This window comes from Ammospiza caudacuta, chromosome 7, assembly GCF_027887145.1.
Source record: "Ammospiza caudacuta isolate bAmmCau1 chromosome 7, bAmmCau1.pri, whole genome shotgun sequence".
Taxonomy (NCBI): Eukaryota; Metazoa; Chordata; class Aves; order Passeriformes; family Passerellidae; genus Ammospiza; species Ammospiza caudacuta.
The window spans coordinates 25,264,106-25,279,172 of record NC_080599.1 but is presented as its reverse complement, the minus strand read 5'-3'; the positions used below and the strand labels follow the sequence as shown (position 1 = coordinate 25,279,172).

At 46.5% G+C, this 15,067-nt stretch overlaps 1 protein-coding gene across 1 annotated transcript in view; it reads left to right on the top strand.

The window, feature by feature from the left end:
• The window catches only part of LAMC1 (laminin subunit gamma 1), a 64,825-nt gene that overhangs the window by 39,347 nt on the left and 10,411 nt on the right, over positions 1 to 15,067 (top strand). Inside the window, exons 2-13 of the mRNA XM_058809010.1 lie at positions 3,804 to 4,108; positions 6,059 to 6,189; positions 7,629 to 7,795; positions 8,697 to 8,885; positions 10,803 to 10,920; positions 11,012 to 11,110; positions 11,217 to 11,353; positions 12,198 to 12,320; positions 12,408 to 12,597; positions 12,789 to 12,901; positions 14,176 to 14,397; positions 14,486 to 14,674. Coding sequence (XP_058664993.1) covers positions 3,804 to 4,108; positions 6,059 to 6,189; positions 7,629 to 7,795; positions 8,697 to 8,885; positions 10,803 to 10,920; positions 11,012 to 11,110; positions 11,217 to 11,353; positions 12,198 to 12,320; positions 12,408 to 12,597; positions 12,789 to 12,901; positions 14,176 to 14,397; positions 14,486 to 14,674 — 1,983 coding nt within the window. The remainder of the gene's footprint in view (positions 1 to 3,803; positions 4,109 to 6,058; positions 6,190 to 7,628; positions 7,796 to 8,696; positions 8,886 to 10,802; positions 10,921 to 11,011; positions 11,111 to 11,216; positions 11,354 to 12,197; positions 12,321 to 12,407; positions 12,598 to 12,788; positions 12,902 to 14,175; positions 14,398 to 14,485; positions 14,675 to 15,067) is intronic.

Sequence of the window (15,067 nt, the reverse complement as noted above, 5' to 3'; positions counted from 1 at the left end):
ATCTTACCATGTGAGCTCTCTCATTAAGCTGATGACACTTTTACTAGTGATAAAACTATGATAGTAGTTGTGTTTTTTAGTTGCTCTCCATCCAAGATGTTGGTGAAGTTCTGGGATAGGCTGCCAAGTTGCAGATCAACACACTGGGGTATTCCTGCAGAAGGAGGAGTATTTGCTTCCTGGGCCCCTTGCCTTTTACCTGGAAAAGGTGTGAAGTGTATCCTGGGTTTGTGTACCGTGGACCTGAAAAAGATGTTTGTGTGTCTCCAGCCTATTGCCTTGTGTCTGTCTCAAGTTCCTCCATGTGCACTTTGTTCCTACCTCAAGCATATTTTGCCTTCAGTGAGGAGCTCCCTTTGAGAAGAGCCCATGTAGTGAGAGAAACAGGAAAGCTGGGAGGGTCTGCTCTGTACACAGGATGCCTGCTTCTTACCTTTATTGCAATCATGAGAAAAACACTCCAAATACACAGGAACAGAATTCATCTCTTGTATTGGGCAGGAAGGGGAGGGAATGCCTAAGCTAAGTTAGTGCTGATCCTTTGAAAGAAAGCAGTTTGGCATTAATGGTGGGGCTTGCTTCTCACTTGTCTTCTGTGTGTAAGATCTCATTAAATAATCAGCCCCAAACCAACAGTGAGCTGCTACTGAGCAAGAGCCACGACTGAATGTCTGGCTTCCAGTCTTGTGCTTAGGTCATCCATAATACATGATCCATGCACACGTGATATAAATAGGAAAGGGATTTTGTAGGAAGTATCAGGGGGCTTGTATCTGTATAATGTCCCAGCTGTCCTGCATGTCACACACAGACAATACTATTTAGTGGGTAGTTTATACACCAGATTGGTCTTTTTCTATTCTTGGGTGCCATGGTTTGATGCTGGCCAAATGCCAGATATCCACAAAGTTCCCTTACTTTTGTTACAGCTGAGCAGAGGAGAGGGGGAAAATTTTAACAAAGGACTTAGGAGTTGAGATAGGGACTGGGAGAAAACACTTTAAAGGCAATAGTTACAAAAAAATTATAAAGTAAATGTATTGTTAACAGAGTGAGGGGAGGATGATGAGAAATTAAAGATGCCTTTAAAGCACCTGTTTTCCCCCAGCCCCTCCTTCTTTCCCACCAACAGTGCAGGAGGACAGGACATGGGTGTTTTGGTCAGTTCATCGTTTGAGATCTTTTTCTGTTCTCTCAGGGAGAGAAGTCTTTTCTCTGCTGTGCCCCTCCCATGGGCAAATAGTTGTCCCAAAACTGTTATGGCATGGGTCATTTGTCCACAGGGTGCAGCCTTTTAAGGATAGGCTGCTCTAGTTTGGAATCAAGGGCTTTTTCTCTCTATCTCTGGAAGCAGGGGCCCTCTCTGTCTCTATTCAGGTCTTCCACTGGACCACAGCTTTTCTTGCCATTCACCCTCTCCTCTTTTCCCATGGGCTGCAAGTGGATCTCTGCATCCTCTGTGGACTTCATGCATTCCAAGGGCACAGTTTGTTTCGCCATAGTCCTCACAACAGCCTGCAGAGGAATCTTGGCTCTGATGCTTGAAGCACCTTCTCCCCTATTTCTTTTCCACCAACCTTGGTGCCTCCATGTTGTTTTCCCTCACATGTCCTCACTTCCTCCTCTTCTCTGACTAGAAGAAAAACTGCTGCTTGTAGGTACCATTGTCAACAAGTTCCACTGATTCAAAGATTTTTGTGAGATCCCACAGTGCTGAGAGGTTGATCTTGCCTAAATTCCATGCCAGGGAGTCGCTTGCCATGTTTTCACTGCTGACCATGCGGCCCCATTGCCATTGCAGGCAGCGATGGCCGCTGTGGCACTGATGCTGTTTGGTGCCTCTCTTCATGAGGGGCACCAGGAGGAGAAGCTGCCAGCCCTGCCCCTGTGCCTGCAGCACACTGGCTGGGGTGGCCGGGCAGGCAGGGCTCGTGTGGCTGCCCTGAGATGGCGTTGGCCGTGGTGCATTGCCACACGCCGTGACAGGGCTGGCCCCAGCAGCGGCGCTTCACCAGCCCTGGAAAAACAAACTGTGCACGTGCTGTTTGATTTTCTTCTTAAATATGTCATCACAGAGGCTTTACCAACCTCTCTAATTGGGCCAGCAGCATGTCCATCTCCAGAGCCATCAGAGATTAGCTCTTTGTTGGAAATGGTGAAAGCTTCTAGCAGCTTCTCACCCCTGTGGGCCCCTGCTATGAAAAACCAGGCTGTCCCAAACTAACACATTGGGGGACGTAATTTTTCAAGTGCTGTATATCTTGATTTTTACTTTATTTTTTTCAGGTGTGTTGGTTTCTGGACCCTTTGCTGTGCTTCTCCTGCTACTTTGGCCCCTCCCTTGTGCCATGCAGGCTTTGGGTGTGATGTGCCTAATGCAGGCTGGCCCCTGGCCTAATCACTGGGGGCTGCTCCGTGGTTCGTGACCTAATTCATGGCTGCAGGGTTGTGCGTGTGTTCTTTGAGGACACTCTGTTCTTGGTCCATGGTGCCTCTGGTCTGCTCTCACGTGTGGAGGTGGTGAACACTTGAGCAAGTGCCAAGCCTCATGTTAAAATTTAACATGGTACAGTTCATTCATTTTACAAGTCGAGGTTAAATATGTGTGACTTTTGCAGGTTGAAAAAAACAGTTTCTCAATCAGCTGAAACTCTTCTAGTAGCTTTTTTTTTGATCAGTGAAAGAACTGGTGATGGCTGCAAGTTCTGCTTAGAGCACTGTTTTTCTTGGAAGTGGTGGGAGCATAAAAGAGCATGGCAGGGACTAAACACCCGAGGTTTTATTCCAAACAAACTCAACGTTGTTTTAGCAAGCCCCCTACATGCTCCAGGATGTCCTGATTGTACACAGTCTGCTTGCTGAAGTGGAGCAAGAACAGCTGGTACACAGCTGTGTGCCTCCTCCTGGGAACCCCTGGCCAGCCCCTTGGCCAGTGTGGATAGCAGATGAAGGTGGCTGAAGAGTGTTGTGTCCTTTTCTCCTCATGGGTTCTCTCAGAGATGTGACTCCCCTGGGCACTTGGTTTATGTGCATGGGGGTAGATGCTCAAGTCACTGGAGAAGAGTAATGAGGGAGGATGATGTGCTGATTGCCACAGACCAGTTAGGAGGGGAACAGAGGGCAAGGAGGTGGCTTTTCTTTCATTCTTCTAGGAGGTGGAGAACATAGGGTAGCTTAGAAATCATTGCACTCTGATCTTAAAAATACCTTGGTGACTTCAGTCAAATGATGTGGGAAACTTAAACCTCATTTTGTTTTTCCCAGGGAATGAGTAGAAGAGGGCTGTAGTCAGTAGGTTGAGGAAAAGCTTTGTGAGCTGTAAAAGGAGATTGAAATATTGTCTATTTAGGGAGGAAGCAGAGGTAGAAACCAGGCTCTACTGTGTGACTTACTCCTCTCTGGTTAATACTGTTTCTCCCGTGCATATATTTGGGAGAAATATCATCAAATGTCATTATAAACTTGGTCTGGCCTTAAATACACACAAACTCCTCATGGGTCTGATGTAGTCTGTCATCTGTTAAGGATGTATGCAGAAGAGAATTGCAGCTTCTGAAATGCTTTTGATTGCACAGAAGCTTGTAGGTCTCTTTATTTATCTGTTCAGCCTGTCCTCAACTTCTGCTTTCAGTTCCTTCACCTTGTCTTTGCTTGGAGATACCATACTGGACTGGAGGAGATACTTGTGGTGTTGCTGGACACGTTCATCCTTCTGCATCATGCTGGGAGAGAAATGCAGTGCAGCTCTTTGCATTCTCTCTCAGTTCTGAGTCTTTCTCACAAGTGTCTCCTGTCCCCCCCAGGAAAAGCCTTTGACATCACGTACGTGCGCCTCAAGTTCCACACCAGCCGTCCCGAGAGCTTTGCCATCTACAAGCGCACGAGGGAGGACGGCCCCTGGGTGCCCTACCAGTACTACAGCGGCTCCTGTGAGAGCACCTACCGCAAAGTCAACCGCGGCTTCATCCGCACGGGCGAGGACGAGCAGCAGGCGCTCTGCACCGACGAGTTCAGCGACATCTCCCCCCTCACCGGGGGCAACGTGGCCTTCTCCACGCTGGAGGGGCGCCCCAGTGCCTACAACTTTGACAACAGCCCTGTGCTGCAGGTAGGTCAGCGGGACTGGCTCAGGGCTGAGTTGAGCATTCCTGTTGAGTCGCTGTTCATGGTGGGTTTGTGCCGACTGGGCTGCACTGCAGCCCTCACTCATAGTGAAAGGGCCTTGCACAGCTGAGTTGGGGTGGACAATCCACAGAGATGCTTTTGAAGGAAAAGTTGAATTCTTGAGTTTATTGATAGGAAGATTATGGAACAAAAAAGCAAACCTGGTGGCATGAAGGGTTTGCATTAAGGATTTGTCAGTAGGGATGATGGACATCTTCAGATCTCTGCCAAGTTAGAAAGCAGCTGTGGACATTCTGCTGTTATTTCACATGCAAGGACACAGGGAAGGTAAAGTCTCAGTCCAGTTAATATTTGAAGCATCTGCATGTGTATTTCAAGCAGAAAACAGTAAGAACTATAAGATTCTTCTAAATACATAAAGCATTACAGGAATCCCTACCCTATTCTCTTACATGCGTGTTAAAGCAGAGAAGTTTGATTTTATCCTTGGTATTTTTCTCTTACAGGTGGCTTGGCAAGGGGTTTTTGACAGGGGTTTTTTGTTGTTGAACATTCTTGAATGTTTTGGATTTTTTTACATTCACAGGAATGCTTGGGCAGTGGTCAGGAGCATACAGTTTATCTGATTTACTTGCCAGTTTCTGTGTTCTGCTTGATGACTTCTCCAGTTTTTATTGCAACAAGGAGCTAAAGCTGTGGGGTTTGCCTCACTGGGGCTCGTTGTCTTCCTTTCAGAGCTGTAATTACCATCACTTCCCTTTGCTCTTAGAGTTGCAGGAGTAGTCTGAGACAGGCACCCAGCAGGCTCAGGGCTTGCCTGTTTCCAGTTCCCAGGCAGGAGAGCAGAACCTGGTGGGGTTGATTCTGCAGACTAAAGTGAAATGAAAAAATAAGATGAATGGGAAAGGACAAAGAACTTCTGAAGTGGAAAAGAACCAGTTTGGCCACCTCATTGATGTAGCCAACCCTTGCAGAAAACCATGTCTTATCGTTAAGGTGAACAAGGAGATTGCAAGTTAGCAATTGTATAATTTTCTGATAAGCTTCTCTATGTAAGGAATAGAGATCTGACCACCAGTTTCTTAAAATACATACCAGCTCCTGGTGTTGCTTTTTAGAACTGAAGTAAATGTGTATATTGTGATTAGTATTTCCATGTGTTTACATCAGTGTAATTCAGTAAATAATCACGGTGTTACTGGCTGGGCAGTGACTCAGGTGCTGCACAGTTGTACATACAGGGATGTTTCTTTGTGTTCTTTTTTATTGTGTTTGAAGGAAAACAGCTTTGTAAAGGGTATAATAAAAACAAGGAGGTGCCAATGTCAGTGACTGGTAGAATGTGATATGAAATTTGGCAACAGGCTGTGTGTGCTGGCTGCTGCTGCACGAGGGCAGGGCAGCGTGTTACAGACACTGTATAAATATTATGAAAAACTCTTGTGTTGCAAGTCAGATCTGTCTGTTTTTCTTCCTCAGCCTCCCCCAGCCTCACTCATTTGTCTGTCTGTATCTTTTAGTCTGGTTCAATATGCCTGCAGACAAATATACCCTAAAGCTTTTCCCATTGGTGCTGCATAGCTTTGCAGGAAAACTACAGCCAGACAGATACATGCAATTAGCAAGCTGGCATAATTGCCTGCCCTGCACTTTGTGCTGGAGAGGTTACTCAGTGCTTCCAGCTGAAAGCACTCAGGAAGAGGCATTGAAAGGGTCTCCAGAGAGGAGAAAGGGTCAGGAAAACCCATTTGAACCAAGAGGATGTGGCAAAAGGCTTCTGGGACAGGAACATGTGTGCTCCCAAGGTGCAGAGGGGAAAACAATGAGGAAGGGCCCAGCTGCTGAGGAGGGACTTCGTTAACAGAACTGCTAATGACTGGTACTCTCTCAAGGGAAAGGGTGTTTCATCTGATGGGATTTCTCTCTGCTCTAGGAATGGGTGACAGCTACAGATATTAGAGTGACCCTCAACCGTCTGAACACATTTGGAGATGAAGTTTTCAATGACCCAAAAGTTCTCAAGTCTTACTACTATGCAATTTCTGATTTTGCTGTGGGTGGTAGGTGAGTAGACAGTAAAACTCTAAAGTTTACTAAAGTTTTTGGTTAGTTTTACTAGATTGCTTTGAAGATACTGATTGTATTCACATCATACCAATAGGCTCTGGTCTTTACTCACTATCCTAAATCAAAATGCATTAGAATGAATTTGACATAATTTGCAAATATTATATATAAGCTTTTGTGGCATAACTTCAGGGCTGGCAGAGATATTCTTTTCCCTAAGTAGATTAAATATTAAGTGATTTGAGAGGGTAAATGGTAAAAAGAGTTAACTGAAATGAAAAACAAAAGAGGAAAATCTTTTCTGCTCTGTGGTTTGTGTGGTTTTTAATGTGTTTTTCAATTATTCTCTCCTGTGTCTGTACTCTTGAATAACAGTAAGTAGAAAATCTCAGTGTCTCTACTTCACATACATTGAATAACAGTAAGTAGAAAATCTCAGTGTCTCTACTTCACATACATTGAAAGAAGCTATCTCCTTTGGAGGTCTGGAACACAGTAAAACATGATTGTGGTTTTCCTTTCCTTTTGCTAATGTCTATTATAGAATGTTTTAACCTTAAGTAGTTGATGATAAAATGTTTTACTAAACAGAGATGAGACCACTGCAGGGTTTTGGCCTGCTTGCATATGGCAATCCTGAGAGTGGGATTTGGCCACTTGGAGATTTGTATTGGCTGCACCACCAGTCTGGAGGTCCTTGGGCTTCTGTATTAGTTCCCTTTGTGCTATTTAATTTCCTTCTGATACCACAATAGCCCACACTCTGTGAACATACCATATTCTGGGCTCTCACAAAAGAGAAGTTGTGGAAAATTTACTAACATTAAGCCAGCTAAACCTTTGCTTCTCCTACTCAGGTTAATCTGAAGACTGCAAAGGAGTTAGTTAACTTTCTTGCCTTTCTAAATGCCGACCTCGAGCAGGCTGCACCTCTTTGTTTATAGAATGGTTTGGAAGGGACCTTCAAAGATCGTCTAACCCCCATTGTGGGCAGGGACACTTTCCACTAGCCCAGGTTGCTCCAAGCCCATCCAACCTGCCCTTGGGCACTTCCAGGAACAAAGCAGCTGCAGCTTCTCTGGGCAACCTGTGCCAGGGCCTCCCCACCCTCATTGATTCCTTATGTCCGATCAAAATTAAAATTTTGAGATGTTTACAATTACTGCCCGTTGTCCCAGCACTACATGCCCTGATAAAAAGTTTCTTTGTTTTGTAAACCCCTTTTAGATATTAGAAGGCCTCCATAAGATATCCATGAAGCTCCCTCTTCTCCAGGCAGAATGATAGCAGTTTTGTTCTCGATTTTGTTGTAATAATTTACCTTCAAATTTCTCTCATCTCAGATTTTGAGATCTGGGCCCTGTTTTTTGCTGTTGCTTTGTGAGTGACCCGGAGCCCTGGAGTTTTAATACCTGTTCTTACCTCACCTCAACCAGGTGCAAGTGCAACGGGCACGCCAGTGAGTGTGTGAAGAATGAGCTTGGCAAGCTGGTCTGCAACTGCAAGCACAACACCTTTGGGGTGGACTGTGAGAAGTGCCTTCCTTTCTTCAACGACCGCCCATGGAGGAGAGCGACGGCCGAGAGCGCCAACGAGTGCCTGCGTACGTGAGCTGTCAGGGACAGCCTGGCTGGGGCAGGGCCCTGCCTCTGCTGCCAGCCACAAGCTGGCCCTGCCTGCTTCCAACTTCAGTTACAGCCAGCATTAAGCACAGTTCATGGGGCTCTTGGTCATTCTACTCCTGTCCTGTGAGAGCTTTCTGGTAGATCCCTAGGAATGGGCATCTCCTTTCTGCAGAAGGATGTGTACCACCCGTCTTTCGTAAAGAAATGTACAGGCTTGTACTTCATGAGGCCCATGGGAAAAAAATCTGTTTACTATGCTGGAGTATAACTGCCCTTTCAAAAGCTCCTCATTTAGCATCAGCTGATTTTTGTGTTTGGGTTATTGGCTTTTACAGTTACTTGTTGATTATTTAACCTAATTTCCAGACCGCAGATGCAGGTCTCTGTCACAGAACACCAATTTGCTTGCTATTTTGTTCCAGACTACAGCTCCTGGTAGTTTACTTTATGGGGAAGCTTTTTGAGACAGAAAAGTTTTCTTCCTGTCTGACCTCTGTGTGTCTAGATAGGTCCCAGCTGTCTGTGGCTTCCCTCAATGGGCTGGTGAAGTTGGGATGTTCCGCTCTCTAGGGATTTGCAATACGGGGGAGAAGCTCTCATTACAGCGTGGAGCAGCCTCATGTTACCTTTTCATGCTTGTTTGCATGACAGAGATCGGTGCTGCTGTGTGGGAGGACAACATTTTGGCTGCACATGGCAGCCTGATGTTGAAAGAAGTGGGGTAGCAAATGCTGGTTTTGTTTTGGGCATTGATGAGCATGGTGCCATCTTGGTCTCGGAGTGGTAAAAAGCTCCTTCCCCAGCTCGCCCAGAGCTGAACTGAGGGTGGGATGTGTGCTGTGGGACAGGCTGGTCACTGACAGTGCCGTGTCTTTGCAGCGTGTGAGTGCAGCGGGCGCTCCCAGGAGTGCTACTTCGACCCCGAGCTGTACCGCGCCACGGGCCACGGCGGGCACTGCACCAACTGCGCCGGCAACACCGACGGGCCCCGCTGCGAGCGCTGCCGCCATGGCTTCTACCGCCTGGCCAGCGAGCAGGGCTGCCTGCCCTGCAGCTGCAACCCCGTCGGTGAGTGAGCGCTGCTGCTGGCACACTGACAGCACAGAACCCACCTCTGCTCTCCCTCATGCTGCTCGTTGTGGGCTTGTTTGGATTGCTTGTCTTTTTTCCCATGTAGGAAATGTTTATTGGATTGTATTTTGGTTTAAGTTGTCCTTGGATCTAAATGGAGTTAGGGTGGCAAGGGCAGATGGGTCACCTCTGCAGCACTTACTCCTTTGAATTTATTCTGAAATAGATTTTTTTTTTCCCCACTGTGTATGTGTTACCCTGGATGCTCCCAGTACTAAAGAACTCATTTAAATTCTTAATAACCAAGATGATGTGAGTGGGTATTTCTGGAAGTTGTTCATGCTGAGAAATTGTAGTGAACTTTAGCTGCTGCATCAGTTTCTCCTACCAAGTATCCAAGCACTATAAATACAAACCAGTGAAACATTAAACACAAAAGAGGGTGGGGTGAGATAGAACAAACTCAAAATGTGTAGTTAAACTCCTTTAAAATAAATGGGGATGGGGGTAACTGTGGCAGGAGACTATATCTTTTATTGTGTAGGGAGCCACTTAAACTGTAAGGAGTGATTCCATAACTACACCAAGCCCACAGCAATAAGGTGGAAGGAGGGAAAAGGGTAGCAAATAGTAAGATATGATGTGAGGTTTCAAAAGAGAAGCTGACATAAGTCATTGCTTGCAGCATGCCCTAAAAGCAGCCAGGGAGAGATCTGCCAGGGTACATCTCCCATCTAATTTTGTCAAGGAGTCATTCACTTGTGAAATTTTTGACCAATAAAGGCCTTTTCTTCTTCTGACAGCTTTCCTGGGTCCTTGTGTTAGACCTTATTTTAAGAGGAGTGTGGGTTGGTGTGAGCGGAGATGGTTGAAAAGATGGAGGGAGGTGACTTCTCAGGTCTTTAAGGACAGCCTTTATAACTTAGCCATTAGCTTGTATGCCATGACTCACTGACACCCAGAGTCTATTTCAATCTCCTGGATATGTTTGGATTGGTATTTTTTATCAAGTACTGTTTCTTCCTAAATAATCCTAAGTGGGACTGCAAAGGGGATTTGAACTTTGGCTGTATATGGTAAAGGTTTTGTGAGTTCTTCTGTCCCGTCCAGCCTAATCATCTTATAACTCTTCACTTTGCTGTAATCTTCTGGTGTGGATTGAAGTGGAAACAAGCAACTATTTCTGTATATTAAAATATTTTTCTCCTGCTAGTTAACTCTTACAGTGCTGACAGCTCCGAGGCTGGCAGCTACATGGATGCTTGGGAGAAAGCATTTTGTCCACTGTGGATTAAAGAAACCTGCTGCTGCTTTTTGTGCAAGACCACTTGAATAGAGCAGTACTGAGGAAGGCATACTTCCAAAAATTAGCGTTTTGCTCATGAGTTTACTAGGATTCATAGTGGCACGTGCAGCCTTGTTCCAAAGAGGTAGTTTAGTCTTTAAATACAGCTTAAGAATCAAGGAAGGAAATTGGAGCGTGAAAGGGGGAGGTCAGGGTAAGGGGAGATGCTGATTACAGGGAGCACAAGGGATTCAGGGAATAAAATCTTGGAAATTACATATTGCAGAGTAAAACAGATGTGGAATTGGAGGCATGCAAATATAGCACTGAGAATGAAGCAGGAGAGGGCAATTTGGAGTTAAAATTATATTTTATATATAAAGAGGTTAGTTGTTAGGAAAAAAAGGCTGAATATCATTTGGGAAGACTAGATAACAGCTCAACTGTCTAGAGCTGCCAGGGAAAAATCCCTGGGAGCTAGAGGCAGTCTTTAGGTAAGCTGTCACTCATCAGCTTGAGGCTGTGCTTCGCTCTTTCTTCTTCCTTATTTCTTGGCCATTGTGTGAAGTGTGAGTAGCTGATGGAGCCGGGTGTGTGTGCTGAGGTGGCTGTCCCTGCTGTCCCCACAGGCTCCCTCAGCACACAGTGTGACAGCTATGGCCAGTGCAGCTGCAAGCCCGGAGTGATGGGGGACAAATGTGACCGGTGCCAGCCAGGGTTCCACTCTCTCTCCGAAGCTGGCTGCAGGTAAGGAGGATTGCAGCTCTCTAGAGGAAAACTAGTCTTTTTTAAAAGCTTTCTCTGTGTGCCTCTTACTGAACTCTCCTGACACCCCCAGGCCCTGTTCTTGCAATGCTGCTGGCAGCACAGGGGAGTGCAATGTTGAGACAGGGCGGTGTGCGTGCAAGGACAATGTGGAAGGGTTCCACTGTGAGAGGTGAGTTTTTCTTCCCATGGCTTTGTTTTCAAGAATGAAAAACATTTGAGCAAGGACCTGGGGTTAAGCATCAGGGAAATTAATTCTCTTTCCTTCACATCTTCAGATGCAAACCTGGATTTTTCCATCTGGAGTCCTCCAATCCAAGAGGCTGTACCCCCTGCTTCTGTTTTGGACACTCTTCAGTCTGCACCAGTGCTGTGGGCTACAGTATCTATAGCATCACCTCCAATTTCGAGTTTGGTAAAACTGAGCTTTCCTTTGTATCTCAGATTGGGCTGTAGACTCAAGTCAGAAGCTATTAAAAAGCCCCAACTCCTTCCTTTCTGTGCAAGACCACAAACCTTGGGCAGACAGGGCTAGGATCCCTCTTTTGGAAGTGCTGAGGTTTCTATGTCTGCAGCTTGTTTGTTCAGATGGGGAGGCATGAATTCACAGCTCTGGCCTCGGGCACACAGTTATTGTACACCATGCAGGTGCGAGTGGGAATTGCAAATAGAAACCTTTTCTGTCCTGAGAGGTGTGCTGACAAAGCAGAGTTTCCTCAGTTCTAGAATCAAGTCAGGACTTTCTGATTGAGAGGATCAAAATCACATCAGATTTGGGGTTTACATGGCTCTGAATAAAATGCAGTTGTGTTTCCTATGAGTGTAAGCCCAGGAAAAATCTGTTCCTTTCATGCAGTCAATTTCATGTGTACGCGTGTTTTTATTCTGCATAGTCTGAAAATAACATCTTTTTAATTAAAATTCCACTGGAGAACAGTTCATACAAAGGCTGTAGCTCTCAACAAATTGTAGTGGCCTGCAGGTTTTTCTATCTCTGCTTATGCTCTTTAGAAAAGAAGGTTTTGGACTAGTAGTCATCAGAGAGTTCAAAGTTCAGAGGTTTCAAGTCAGCACTTGAGTCAGGGGCTTAAATTGGAGAAGTGGTGTTTACTATCTGAGTTCTTCTGCACAGCTGCTTTCTGCAGCCTGTCAGTGCCCACACACATTAGATTAGCTAAGACACGAACAGTGTGATGCAAGAAGTGTGTGCAAATCTCCATCTTCCAAGGGTATTAATTCTTGCCTGTCTGATTGTTCAGGAGAGGATGAGTGGCGTGCTGAGCAGCGAGATGGCTCAGAGGTCCTGCTGCAGTGGAGTGCTGAGACGCAGGATATCTCCGTTATCTCTGACACCTACTTCCCCATGTACTTCGTTGCACCACGTAGGTCATTCCAAAAGCATGGCTTTCTGTGCTGCTTGTGCCCTTTGTGTTCTGTCCCCTAACTGTAAGGATTTCTTCCCCTTTCAGGCAAGTTCTTGGGCAACCAGGTTTTGAGTTATGGGCAAAACCTGACCTTCTCCTTCCGTGTGGACAGGCGGGACACGCGCCTCTCTGCAGAGGACCTGGTGCTGGAAGGGGCTGGGCTGAGAGTGTCTGTGCCTCTCATTGCCCAGGGCAACTCCTACCCCAGTGAGAATGTGCAGACCTACACCTTCAGGTACAGTGGGAGCAGCTGTCACCTAGCCTGGGCTGTCTTTGGCCTCTGAGCTCTTGAGGAAACGGAGATCGTTGGGTTTGAACTTATGTGGGTGTTGTTGCAATAGCACAGCGCTGTTGCAAAGGGAGCTTTTGAGAGGGTGCAGCTGTTAGCTGCAAACTGTGCTGATCATGCTTGGCTCTTCTCCCCAGGCTCCATGAGGCTGCAGATTACCCATGGAGGCCTGCTCTTACAGCATTTGAATTCCAAAAGCTTCTCCACAACTTGACTTCCATCAAGATCCGTGGGACATACAGTGAGAGAAGTAAGTCACTGAACAGAACGTCACATAAGAGGGGGTAAACTGGTTTGTTTGGGTTGCTTCATTGTAGGGCCCAGCCATAAGCAGCTGTGGCAGCTTATTTGGCAAAGCTTGTGCCAATGGCTTTTCACCTGGTTTTCCTGTGTAGCATCTTCTCCCAGGCCTCCTGAAGAGGATATGGGAAAGAAAAGTGTTGTCTTTGAATGTCTGAAAGCCGAACACTTACCAACTGCTGATTCCTTGCTCTGGACATGGGAATTTTTCTTTGTTGAGTAGCCACTATCCTCCAGTGGGTAAAAATACATAGTACAGAGTACTGAAGGAGGATGTAGGAAGTTTACAGCACTTGGCTTTAAGTTTGGCTACACTGAAAATGGTTACATCTCTTTCTGAGTCTTGCCTTTACATGACAAATGGGAAGGACAAGGTCTAAAGTGCTGCCTGTGCAGAACCTGAGTGAAAGTTCCTCATAATGAAGATTTATAAAAATTGGCATGAATTAGAAGCAAAAATAGGTCCTTAGTTAATGCTGTGTGATGAAGAATTTTTGCAGAAAGATGCAAAGGATGAATTTGCATTTGGGAAAGGTGGGAAAACTGCAAGTGTTTCAGAGAGGTGGCCCATAATGAGGAATGTGCAGCTGTGAAATGGAGGCGTAGAAAGGTGTGGAGCAAACCATCTGTGAGTGCTGTAGCCACTGCTAGTATGTAGGAACTGGGGCTCTGCTCAGTGCACTGGAACTGCTGCAGTGGTACAGACACAGTGATACAAGTTTAAAGTCAGCTGTATCTGAACTCTGTTTTGCTCCAGGGAAGGGGCTGGGAGTAGAGGAGGGAAGTGCTGAGATTCCAGAGGAAGGAATGGCTTGAGAGGAATAGTTGGCGAGTTTGTCCCGAGGCGTGGTTTGCAGACGGTGTATTACAATTGTTAGAGACATGTTCTGGCTTGAAAGCCAGGAATGGTTTTGGTATTTGATTTGGAAATGGAAACCATACACATGTAAAATATAACTTAATTTTAATAGACTGTACTTGCTGTTCTCAGATTCTCCTCTGTATTGTCATTCTCAGCTTTCCTACCCTGCATGTTCCCTTGGTGAGCTCCAGTGCATCTTTGCTCATCTCTCTAAACCTTCCTGGAGGGTTTTGCATATGATTCATTTTTCCAACTGCAAACACCCTCCTGTCTGCCCCTCATACCCCTCGTTCAGCTGTGTTTGGAGAAGAGGTGATGATAGCCTTTGTGGTTACAGACGGTTTTCCCTTGGTGCTTTCTAGGTGCCGGTCACCTGGATGATGTCACCATCACAAGTGCTCGCCCTGGACCCGGTGTGCCTGTGGCCTGGGTGGAGAGCTGCTCGTGCCCAGTGGGATACGAGGGGCAGTTCTGTGAGCGCTGCACCTCCGGGTACCGCCGAGAGAGCCCCGGCCTGGGGCCCTACAGCCCCTGCGTGCCCTGCACGTGCAACGGGCACAGCGAGACCTGCGACCCCGAGACGGGTGAGAGACAAACGGGGAGCAGCAGGAGCGTGCTGCTTCTCCTCTGGGTTGGACAGTGAAGCAAAACTCACATCCCTCTCTGTTGCAGGTATGTGCAATTGCAGGGATAACACGGCAGGAACTCACTGTGAAAAGTGCAGTGATGGGTACTATGGCGATGCCACGGCTGGCACAGCCTCGGACTGCCAGCCCTGCCCGTGCCCGGGCACCTCGAGCTGTGCCATCGTGCCCCGCACCAAGGAGGTGGTGTGCACCAGCTGCCAGGCTGGCACTACAGGTGTGTTCCTACACAAAACATTTTTCTCTACATCCACATGCTTGTGGAAATGTCTCCTGCTAGTTCTTGTTCTCTGATCCACAGTGAAAGCTGCTGCATCTTCTGGTTCAAATCCTTCTCCCTTCCTCAGCCCTATTTTCTATCCTGTGTGAGGCTTGGGGTTTCACAAGTTTTTCATGCCTGTTTCTTGAGAACAAAAGGTTTGATCTGCAAAGTCTGAGCATTTCTGTGCTGTATATGAGAGACATGCTGCCTTCCAGTAGAGCTCTGATGATGGCATGGTGTTGGGCAGAAAATAGATTTAAAAGAGCCAGGAAGGCAGGTCAGACTGAAATAAAATTAGAAGGTGCAGTTTGCCAGCAAATGAGGCTCTACAGGATGCTTCCTAGGAAG